Source organism: Protopterus annectens, chromosome 9.part0, assembly GCF_019279795.1.
Source record: "Protopterus annectens isolate FY-2018-M chromosome 9.part0, PAN1.0, whole genome shotgun sequence".
NCBI lineage: Eukaryota > Metazoa > Chordata > Ceratodontiformes > Protopteridae > Protopterus > Protopterus annectens.
The window spans coordinates 617,208,193-617,220,590 of record NC_056743.1 but is presented as its reverse complement, the minus strand read 5'-3'; the positions used below and the strand labels follow the sequence as shown (position 1 = coordinate 617,220,590).

At 41.8% G+C, this 12,398-nt stretch overlaps 1 protein-coding gene across 1 annotated transcript in view; it reads left to right on the top strand.

Moving 5' to 3' along the window:
- Positions 1 to 12,398, top strand: part of LOC122811369 (cyclic AMP-dependent transcription factor ATF-6 beta-like) — a 1,192,927-nt gene that overhangs the window by 874,561 nt on the left and 305,968 nt on the right. Inside the window, exon 13 of the mRNA XM_044083167.1 lies at positions 8,883 to 8,956. Coding sequence (XP_043939102.1) covers positions 8,883 to 8,956 — 74 coding nt within the window. The remainder of the gene's footprint in view (positions 1 to 8,882; positions 8,957 to 12,398) is intronic.

Genomic DNA, 12,398 nt, shown 5'->3' with positions numbered 1-12,398 from the left:
CAAACCCGACAGGTACTACAGGGTCCCGGACACACATCTTTTCCTTTACAAGGGCCACTCGGCTGACCCAGAAACTATTTCCCAGGGGCCTAAAGGGGTTGCAACCACCACCTCTAAGAACCCACTTCCTTCTGATAGGGAATCCAGGGCTTTAGAGAGATGGGGTAAAAAAGTGTACACTTCTTCCACTCTTTCTATGAGAGCATTGAATTGTCAATTCCATATGATACAGTATCAAGAATATCTGTTAGATGAATTGCATAAAAAGCTAACCTCACCTGAACCCCTAGATTGCAAGGCGCTTCAGGATCTGGTGCATAACTCCCAGCAGGTTAGCAACCATTTCTTACAGTGTGGTTATGATGCATTGGAAGCTTCATGTAGGTCAGCAATGACAGGTGCAGTCATACATAGACATGCTTGGCTGAAGGAACAAACACTGCCAGATCATGTTAAAGCAAAGCTTCTGGATGCACCACTGGAAAAACAAAAGTTATTTGGTTCCACGGCTCAAGGGGTCTTAAAGAAATTTGAGGAAAAGGCCAAATCAGTACAGACAGTCAAAGATTTCCTCCAGGTCCAACCACCAAGATTCAGCAGAAATTGGCCTTCTAAGAATTGGTCCTTTCCAGACACAGACAGATTTCAAAGAGGCAAAAACAGGCATGCCAGAGGTAGAGGGCAAGCTAGAGGCTCCTACAGAGGACGTCAATGGCAGCCTCCTAACCAGAGAGGTAGTGCAGGACCTACAACTGCTGCTCAATGACTTGACTTTGACCCCGCCAACCAGGGCTCAATTGGAAGCACGTTTGGGCGGAAAGCTATCTTTATTCTCAGAAAATTGGCACAGTATTACAAGGGACAAATGAACACTGCAAATAATAGACAAAGGATACAGATTCCACTTTCATACATTACCAACAAGACAAGGCATGCCAAACCTGCCACCAAATCAAAGGGCAGAGGCTTTCGAGCAAATTTCCAACTTACTGCAAATGAAAGAAATAGAAAAGGTTCCTCTCACAGAACAAGGCCAAGGATTTTATTCCAGACTATACCTTGTCCCAAGAAAAGAAAAGCAATGGAGGCCTATTCTGGACTTGCCCGCACTGAATACTTATCTCATTGTGCCAAAATTCAAAATGCTGACCTTACAGCAACTCCTTCCCATGCTGGGCAAGGGGTCCTGGCTGGTAACTCTAGACCTCAAGGAGGCATACCTGCATGTCCCTATCAGACAAAGTTGCAGAAGACACCTCAGATTTCTTGCAGGTTCAGAGCATTATCAATTCTCAGCATTGCCCTTTGGCTTATCTACTGCGCCCAGAGTATTCACGAAATGCCTGGCATCAGTAATTGCACATTGCAGACTTCAGGGGATTCATATATACCCATACCTGGATGACTGCCTTATACAAGTGGACAGCCAACAAACATTGGTAAAACACTTGAATTATGCCATCCACCTATTTCGGGCCTTGGGATACACAGTCAACTTTCAGAAATCAAGACTTGTTCCATCCCAAAGAATAATTTTTCTGGGTGCAAAACTAGATACAACCACCCAAATGGCTTTCCTCACAGAAGAAAAACAAGAGCAACTTCCGGATTATTTCAGAAATCTGACAAACCAAACCCAGCTGACTGCAAGGAAAATCCTGCAGGCCCCGGGTTTCATGGCATCTTGCATTCTTCTGACTCCACAAGCAAGGCTGCATATGAGGAAACTACAATGGTACCTAAGGGAGTCTATGGTCTCAACACAGTCACAGCCTAGAAGCTTTGATCCCCCTCATTCCATGCCTTCAAAAGGAATTTCTGTGGTGGGCTCAAGCAAGCCAGTCAAACATGGGCCTGCCTTTAAGCAAACCAAATATCAGCCAAACCATTACAATGGACGCCTCAGGCCATGGATGGGGAGCGCACATGGAGGGCAGATGCATTCAAGGGCAATGGACACAAAAAGAATTGCGCCTGCACATAAACCAAAAGGAAATGCTGGCAGTGATACATTCAATCGAGGTCTTCGACCACTTACTGCATCAAGGCCACCTGCTAATAAGGACAGACAATACCACCGTTATGTGGTACATAAACAAGCAAGGAGGTACCCATTCTCACCCTCTTTGCAGACTGGCAATGAATCTTTGGGAACTTTCAGTATAGAGCTGCAATCTCAGTTTGTACCAGGAAAAGACAATGTACTGGCGGACAGCCTAAGCAGAAACATCATGGATCCACATGAATGGATGTTGCACCCAGACACCTTTCTTCAGATAACACAATCATGGGGAAGGCCGGGCATAGATCTCTTTGCCTCCCACCACAACCATCAACTGAAGAAATTATGCACAAGGACATACCATCCACAAGCATGGAAAGTGGACGCTCTCTCTTTCAGCTGGAATACTCTAACGGTATATACATTCCCACCTCTTCCGTTAATGACCAAGGTCTTACTGAAGATCAGGACAGAACAACCAAAAGTGATTCTGATAGCTCCAGACTGGCCAAGACAACACTGGTACCCACTGTTAAGGAGCATGTCTCGCACAAATCCGTGGCCTCTACCACAATGGCCACTTCTTCTGACACAGCACAATTACAAAACTCTGCACTCCAGCCTAAAAACCTTGCAGCTGACAGCCTGGAAAATACCTTGACTCCTCGCCAGGATAAACTATCCAAGAGAGTAAAGGATATCATCATGGAAGCTCGGCGGCCTTCCACAAGAAAGGCATATTCAGCAAAATGGAAAAGATTTTGCACTTGGACCATCACAAACGGCCAAGATCCGACAGTGATGAGCATTCCACATATCCTGGAATACGTGGCAGAAATGCTCCATAATGGCCTTTCTTACTCTTCCATAAAAATTCATGCTTCAGCAATTTCAGCAGAGTACAACACTGATCCACCTGTATTTTCTCATCCTCTGCTAAGGCAGTTTCTAAGAGGGATAAAAAACATCAACCCTCCAAGGAAACCACCATTGCCTACATGGGACCTTAACTTCATGTTGGAAAAATTAACTCTACCTCCATTTGAACCAGCAGCATCTTCAGAACTACAGTTCCTGTCTTGGAAGACTGCCTTCCTTCTGGCCATAACCTCAGCAAGAAGAGTATCTCAGTTACAGGCCCTCATGGCAGTACAACCATTTCTTATTTTTCATCAGGACAGAGTCTCATTGAGAACCAATCCTTCATTCATGCCAAAGGTGGTATCCAGGGTCTCACTGAACCAAGCTATTCACCTGCCTACCTTCTTTCCAAATCCACAAAATAAAGGAGAGAAACTTCTGCATACCCTGGACATTCACAGACAGTTGCGCTACTACTTGGACAGAACTAAGACTTACAGAAAAACTGACCAGCTCTGTGTAGCATATGCTGCTGGTGTACAAGGAAAAGCAATTTCCAAACAGACAATTTCAAAATGGATAGGGAATTGCATTTGATTCTGTTACTCTTTTCATGGCAAACCTGTGCCAGCTAACATTAGACCTCATTCCACCAGGGCCACAGCCGCCTCCACAGCCTTCTTAAGAGAGGGTGGCTACAAAGGATATTTTAGAAGCTGCTACATGGAGCTCCGTGCATACATTTTCCAAGCATTACAACTTACCTTTATATTCCAGATCCAGAGTAGGCTTTGCTACTGCAGTCCTGCAGGGCATTTTAGCTACACCATCCTTTTCTTAGGTCCTACCACCCCCAGCTTGGCTATGGTATTCTACCCATATGTAAGGACTGCAGATGCATCCTTGAAGGACATAGTACAGTTTTGTACCTACCATAAATGTAGATGTCCGATAGGTATGCATCTGCAGTCAGGCTTTCCCTCCCTCCTACCCCTCTCCGGTATTCCTTGGGTACTTATCCCTCATTCTAGCTAGCTGGGGTTATCTATTATGGTGTATTTGTTTTATATTGCTGTGCATGTTTGGAATTTTTGCATCTCTCCAAATTTAGCCTACCTTAGAGGGCACCTGGCATCTGGGGCAAGAAAAACTGAGGAAGATGGCGTCGGCTGACGTTTTTATACCCCAGGCGCTCTGACGTCAGGGAAAAGGGCGACATCAGCCGACGCCGGACCCAGACTTTGGAATCCGGCCGACCGAAGGGCTGCCTGAGGTAGGACAATCCATATGTAAGGACTGCAGATGCATACCTATCGGACATCTACATTTATGGTAGGTACAAAACTGTACTTTCTGTATCTCATATCTCATCCCTCAGGGATTCCCCATCCAGACCTGGACAGTCTAAAGCTCACTGCTTGGCTGCTTCAATTCCCATGATAGTCAGGACTCCTGGATTATCTTCTCCCATCAAAAGAATTCTAGTGGCAGCTCATAAGTCTTCCACCAGAAAAGTGTACTCCAGCAAATGGAACCATTTTTCTATCTGGGCCTCTCAGCGTGCATTAGATCCTTTCACGGCTCCAGTTCCTGCGGTATTGGAATTTTTATTGGGAATTTTTCAACAAGGTGCTAGTTTTTCTACTGTCAAAGTCCAACTTGCGGCATTTTCTAATTATCATGTGGGGGATAACATGACTTCCTTAACATCTTCAAAGCTTTGTACGGCCTTCCTCAAAGGTACCCCCCCCCTCGATAAAGGACCCTATGCCACTGTGGGATCTTACCCTACTACAGCAAGCATTAGTCTCGCCTACCTTTGAACCTGCAGCTTCAGTGGATATGCAGTTTGTTTCCTGGAAGACTGCCTTTCTGGTTGCCATTACTTCCGCTAGGAGAGTTTCAGAACTTCAGGCTCTATCGATCAAAACCCTTTATATGATTTTTCATAAGGACAGGGTGTCTTTGTGTACTAATCCAGTCTTTTCTACCTAAAGTACCTTCAGAGGCAAACATTAATCAGGTAAGCAACCTCCCATTCTTCTTTCCAAATTTTCAAAACAAGGGGGAATACAAATTACATTTACTAGATGTGCACAGACAGTTACATTTCTACTTTCACATAACAAAAACCTTTTGTAAATCTGACCAACTTTTCATTTCATGCTCCAAACCCTTTTTAGGGAAACCAATTTCTAAAGTCATCATTACCCATTGGATTTCTCAGTATATTATTCAGGCATATTTAACTAGGGGGATTTCCCCACCAAGTCAGGTGAAAGCGCATTCCACCAAGTCTGTGGCCACATCAGCAGCTTTTTGTTCCAGGGTTTCATTAAATGATATTTGTTCTGTGGCCACTTGGTCCTTATCCCATATCTTCATCTCACATTATAAATTGGACATTGTATCCAGGAACAGGGTATCCTTTGGCTCTGCCATGCTCTGGAATATCCTTCCATGGGGGCCTTCCAGGTGTTTGGTAGCTGGGGACTCTGTCCCTCAGGTTGAAGATCAAATGAAGACATCTACTTCAGATAAAGAAGTTATGTACTTACCATAACGTTCCATCTGAGTAGTTGTTCTTCATTTGTCTTCAACCATCCCTCGCTCCTTACTCCGGCCTTGGGTGAACTGCTGGTGTCTCCTAAGTGTAATGGAAGTCACCTCCATAGCGTATCTTTTATCCTTGAGATGGTGTTCTGGTATGGACAAGTCTCTGTTTGGTCGGATGATGGTACTGGATTGGGCAACAAACTCGATCTGAAGAGAGGAAGTAGACAGGAGCCTTATGGGTAAGGGGAGGAGCTTTGAGCTTGGATCAGATGCTGGATATGCAGCTGAGTCGGATACAATACGGATCTGGGAACCCACAGGTTGAAGACAAATGAACAACTACTCGGAACGTTATGGTAAGCACATAACTTCTTTTTTATCTATATTAGATTGCAGAGTAATCAAGTCCTTATCCCACTCTTTCCTTTTACAACTATAGCCGTGCTTAACTTTACCAAATAAATAGACTTTAGGGTGTCCCATAATATAGCATTTGTCACTTCCCCTTTGTTACTAAATTCCATGAATTGATTCATTTCTCTCAAAAACCAATCATTAAAACCTTTTATTTTAATTGTATATGCAGGTAACCTTTGACAATGAATTAAGATATTTGAGCTAAAAGTTAGAGTGAATGTAATGGCATTATGGTCAGATGAAGGGACAAAACTATTAATAAGTCTTCTGTTTTTGAATAAAGCTCATTTGATACAGAAACTTAATCAATATTGGTTTGTGTTCCACATCTGAAGAAGTAGTGTGTGTACATTAAAGAGCTTTGTAGTTCTAAGTCTAAAATATTCCTTATATTCATTAAACCTGTATAATGATTTGGATATTTTGCCGTAAAAGATAGACTCTTGTCTCATTAGTGGTGTCTTTACCTGATAAAATACAGTTAAAGTCTCTAGCTGTCACATTTCCTTTTGAATGTAATGGCATAATGTCTAGATACTTCTTGGTTGTTTTAGAGCCTATTCCAGGACTCCAGTTTTAATTGCCACCAGTCCCAGCATACCATTCTTATCAGAATAAGTGTCAACTATTTTAGGTAGACATAGTGTTTTATTCCAAAGGATAAGAATACCTCTTCCTTTCAAACTGAAATGAGAACTTAGTAAAATTAAATAGTTCTTTATGTGCAACCTGTCTAAATCTTTAGTCAAAATATATGTTTCTTACAAGAAGACAATATCTGCTTTATGTAATGTTAAATACTTATTTAAGAAGTTTCTTTCTAAAGGGTTATTCAGCCCATTAGCCTTTAGTGAAATACATTTATATCTTGGCATATTTAAGAACAAATGGTTTAAAAACTAATGAACAATGGTTTAGTACATTGACTACAGGTCTAACATATGTACAATTTGTTATGGAGAAACATTCTAAAACTAGTATTAAAAATCTAAGTTAAAAACATTTTTCATCCTCTAACATGGAATAAAACATTCCTGGTTTGATGAAAATTTCATGCAAACCACACACTAAAACTTCAACAAATGTAAAATAAATAAATAAATAAAATGTACATAATATACTACATCGACTATTGTGATTTATTGCTAAACCATTGTTTAGGACATGTGGGATAACCTTTTACTTGAGTTGTTCTGTATGTTGTGTATAAAAGCTTGTTGTTCATGTCAATGTTGCTGTTATCTTTATTACTTAGGGGTATACCAAATTTAAATTCTTGATGAGATAAACTTAATTTAATTACCTGTACATACGTGTAATCAATTATAGGCAGCCATATTGCATACATATGTTGTCAATAGGTTAAAATGTTGTTAATTTTGATGCAAGCTATACTACCAAGGGATTTCAGGTTTATATGTGCACCCTTCCTTCAGCTTCACACTATCATACAGAAGTGTACATTTCTCTCCTCAGAGCTATATGACCTCATACATAATATGTATCTAAACCTCGTCTTCTCCATATAGTTAAAATCAGATGTGAGTATGCAAGCATAAACATAACATAGGATAGGCTTCTGAGTTGTCTGCTACAAAGCTGGAATGTTAACTTTTTTTTTAAACCAAACCCTGTTAAATTTATTTTTATTCAATCAATGTACTGACAGCTTATACCTTAATATCTTATAAAAAAAGAAGTCTTGCAGCAGTTTGTTACAGCTGTTTTAAAACTCAATAAAGTTGCTGTTTAAAATGAAGGTGGGGAAGCTGTATGTATTCGAAAATAAAACTTTCTGTAACTTAAAATGTATGCTGACCTTATTAATGAAGCTTTCACATAATACCTTTAGAGCAGCATTAGATGGTTTTTGCAGTGCTAGTATGCATGTTTGTATGAGTTCAGCTGGAATATTTTGGCTACTATGTGTTTGTGTGATAAATTTGAAATGTCTGACTTCATTATTGTTGGTATTAATTTCTGACACAGGCATCTGAAAGGGATGCAGTCAACAATGTTGGTATAATTGCTGAGTTTGGGGAATGTCTGTGGATATAAATTAATGACCCTGCTGAGGTGATAGTTAAAAAATCATTGGGCTGTTTTTGTAAGACTAGTTTCCCTCTGTGTAAAGCAAATTGGAATATTTTATTGTGGCCATTTTATCAAAATTGGGCATGTTCTTTGTACAAAGTCGATAAAGTGGCCATAATTGTTGATTACAGATGTTGGATGAATTATAATAATAGCAGTTTGAGTGGCTTTTTATTTTTGAAATGTTCTGAAATGGATACTTTTCTCATTATTCGTTCATACATTTTGTTTCACTGCTTACTGAAATAAAATTTCAAAATGCATGTTTAAAATGCAGTCTAACAAATGATATTGTATTAAACAAGAAATGCAGTGTAAGACAAGAAATATTTAAAGCAATCAGGAAGGTAAATCAAAGAATATGTGTAATTATTTTATGTATGGAGCTGGTCCATTACACTGCCTAGGGCGCCATTTGACCATGTTCCAGCTCTTCTACTGGCTTTGTGGTAGGTAGTTTAAAGCAGTGACTGTTTTAACTAATTTGCTGTTAAATAAGACTGTATTTACACTGTGCTGATGTTGTGACTTTCGGCTTTTCCCGGTTAGGGGTCGCCACAGCGGAACTCTGGTCCGCTAATGATTGGCAGTTGATTTTTACGTACCGAGTTGCCAGCCCTGACGCACAACCTTCAACGAAGGTATGCCCATTCACGCATGTCTCCACGCAGAAGATGCTTTAACTGAGAGTCGAACCGGACAGCGTCTTATTGTGAGGCGACAACACTACTGCAGCACCACCACAGCGGATTTCTGGAAATGTGTGTTAGTTTTTGTAGGATTAAGAACAGATTGTGTAGCTCTCATGTGAAACTCCAGTAGAACTTTGAGCAAAATGGGGCCACCTTTCTTCATTTGCAGCTGTCCACTATCCACAAGATGTGTGGTTTATATAATAGATAACAGCAAAATTAAATGCATTTGACTGTTTTTTTTTTTTTTTTTTGTCTAGAAATCCCAACATCAGAAAAAGATGCCTCACTTACCCAGTTATATTCCTTTGAACTCTCCAGAGAACACACTCAGGTAAGCAAGAGAACATAATCTCAGCGGAGTTATATAAGTAACTATAAATAAGGTAAAAGGTATGCAAGTTGATGAGCAAGAGCTGATACATTTATTAGGATATGCAACATTTTTAGAGGGTGAACTCAACAGGACTTAATTTGCATTTACATGAGATATGACTCCATGGTGCTTCTGACATTTTCTATTTCTAGGTACAAGGCAATGTAGCCACTGCACTATGCGCATTCATTAGTGAAGAGAAAGTGTAAGCCATTGAATCTATGATGTGTCTGTGTGGTCCATCTTGCAAGATAGGTCCAATTTTATTCTACATGAAAACTTTACGTAATGTCAACCTTTGTCGGGGTCAGTGATTTAACATTATCATTCTCCATCACAGGCAAAGTTTTATGGCCTTTCTTACCATGGAGTACCTTACAGATGTAGACCTTTCAAAAGGACCAAGGAAAATAAGTCTCTTGAAGGAAAGGTCTAGTTCATCATTCACTTTTTCAGGTCATTTAGGAGACCTGAGACAATTTGGGCATCAGGCATAGCTTATCAGCAGTCCTGGCCTCAGGTTTGTCTTCTCTATAATGTTAACACCTTGTTCTGTCGGTGAGAGAGCCACCTCTGGGTCAGCATCTGAATATTGTCTGAGCCATTAGAGATCCATCAGGGAGGGTTCTGGGTATCTCTTCTTTCATGGAAATGAATCCTGGGTTGAAATTACTAGCTGCTACACTGACAGCAATACCCTCCCTGAAATATGTTGTTCCTGTGGTGATCGGAGACTCGTGACTCTTCCCCATTGCTGACAGAGAGCCTGCCATTTGGTCCCATGTGTTGTATTTTCAGTTTGCTTCTTCCTAAAGATGGCTTCCCATTTCTCGGTCTGAATCAAGGATTGCCAGTGCATGAGCACTGCTGCTAGGCTTGTTACAGGGTGCTCTGTCACACTTCACCAGTGACTAATTTCAAGAAGCTTTTTGATGTGCAACTAGCTCTGTGGTGTAGAGTGATAAAGCTCTGATGTTGGCTGAGGTGACCTAAGTTTGATTAATGATGTGGACACTGGGAGAGCCAACCAGGAAGGCTGGGAATGAGTGACTGATTCTTTCGCTCTCATCTTGGGATGAGCAGTTGGTACAGGTGCAACTGCAAAGACAACATAGTTTCATAGGTTGGTACTAGGCTATCGACCCTACGGCCTATACAAGCCTAACCATAACAATTCCCTGACTATTTCTTCCCACAAGGACTGACGTGATCCCTGGCGTAAATTTCCTATCTCCCATCCAGTCATCAAGGTTCTTTTTGAAGAGGACCATGGAGGCGCTCTGCTTGACATGTATGGGCAATCTCTGGGTCAGGAACCTATCACTCCAGCATGTTTTGTTCATTGTGATGACAAGGTTTAGGTCCCTGGAGTGTGTGGCTCTGATGGATTGGGATTTCTTTAAGTGTAGCATGTCCAACAGCTCTGGGTTTGACATGGCCTTTCATGTTGAGCAGAGATCGCCTCTGAGTAGACGATATGCAACAGAGTATAGCTGGAGTTTTTTTAGTTGGTCAGCATAGGTCATCTGCTTTAGGCCTGTGATTCTTTTAGTGAGGTGTTTCTGCGGCCTTTTCCAGTTGCAGATGTCTTGTGAGGTACATACCAAATGGGGTGTTGTACTCTATGATGGGTCTAATGAGGGATGAGTACAGGGGACAATGACCTCCTTTTTCTGGATGAAAAGCCCTTAGTGATGAGGTGTGTCACATAGAAAGATTTCCTGACTGTTGTGGCGATGTGGTTATCGAAGGTGAGACCACTGTCCACCTGTGTTCCTAAGTCTCTAATCACAATTTCGGTGTTTAGTGTACTGCCACCTATGTAGTAATTCATGGGTACTTGTTTTTTTCCAATGGGGATAACTATACACTTCTTGGCATTGAGCTTGAGCCTATTGCTCTGGCACCAAGCATCTGTTTCTGTAAGGCCCTTTTGTAGAATATCCACATAATTTGTGTATTCAGTAATGGCTCCCAGTTTGCAGTCATCTCTGAACTTTGTTAGCCAGAGTCCCTCAGTGTTGTCCTGTACTTCAGAGAAGTAGATGCCAAACAAGACCGGTCCCAGGACTGAACCCTGCGGTACTCCACTTGTCTGGAGCTGGATTTGGAGTCGGCTACTTTTACAGTGCAGGTTCTGTTAGTAAGCCAGTTGGCAACCCATCGACTGATGTAGGGATTTATGCCCAGCTTAGTAAGTTTATCTATGATTCCAGAGTGGGGGATGGCATCGAAGGCCTTGGCGAGGTCCAGATAGGCTGTGTGACTGCCTTACCCTTGTCCACAGCTCTGGAAACTGATTTGAAGAAGTCAATCAGGTTCAGGAGACACAATCCGCCCTTCATGAACCCAAACTGGGTGGGGTCCAGTGTTTGAAGGTTGCCAATGTCTTTGTTTATAAGTTCCATGATAATACGTTCCCAGGCCTTCCAGATCAGGCTCGTCAGACTGATGGCATGGTAGTTCCCAGGATCCAAGGTGGATTCCCCCTTGTGGAGTGGGATAGCTGTAGCTGTGCGCTACTCAATGGGCATGAAGCCTGAGGTGAGGCTGTGATTAAACATGACACATAGTTGAGGTGCCAGTTCATTTTGTAGTTCATGCAGTACACAGCCCGGAATGTCATCTGGTCCCATGGATGCTGTATTCTTAGCTATGGAGAGTGCGGTTTTCATCTGCATGGCCATGATTACCAGAATTTGGCAATCTTTCTGTATTGAAATGGGTCCTTTTGGGGGTGAGAAGGGGGTGAAGTTGTCACTGAATCGATCTGCAAGGATATTAGCATCCTTGGGATCAGTATATTTAATGTCATTCTGTTGTAGCTCGGAGCAGATTTGAGCATTGCCATTTAGATTCTTGACATAGCTATAGAATGCCTTGTGGTTGTCTTTGGAATCGTTGGCATTTTTATTTTTCTAACTAGCTTTGGAGGATTTTATGAGGGATCTCAGCTTCTTACTGAGGCTGGTAAGGGAGTTTTTTTGCGTCCTGGGATTTTCCTCTTTTCAGCAACAGTTTCTTCCTTGTGTTGTATAGTTTGTTTATGACAGGGGACCACCAGATTGGCTTCCTTTTTTTGGAGGAGAGCGCTTTGGTTCTATTTTGGGTGGCACGATTCATGCACGAGTGGATGAGCTCGTATAATGCTTTAGTGTAGGATTCGGCAGTCGAACTTTCAGTTCCCATCTGCATGGGTGTCATGAAGTTTGTCAATTCTGACTTGAGTAGCATTAAGATGGCCTTGGAGAAGTTTTTTACAGATGTTTCCTTACTGGGGGATGGGGGTGGGATGTGGATATCAAAGGTGATTAGCTTATGGTCAGACCTAACGCAACGTGGGGTTGGCCACTGATGTGGAGCATCGATTTCCCATGTTGGTAATGACCAGGTCCAGGAT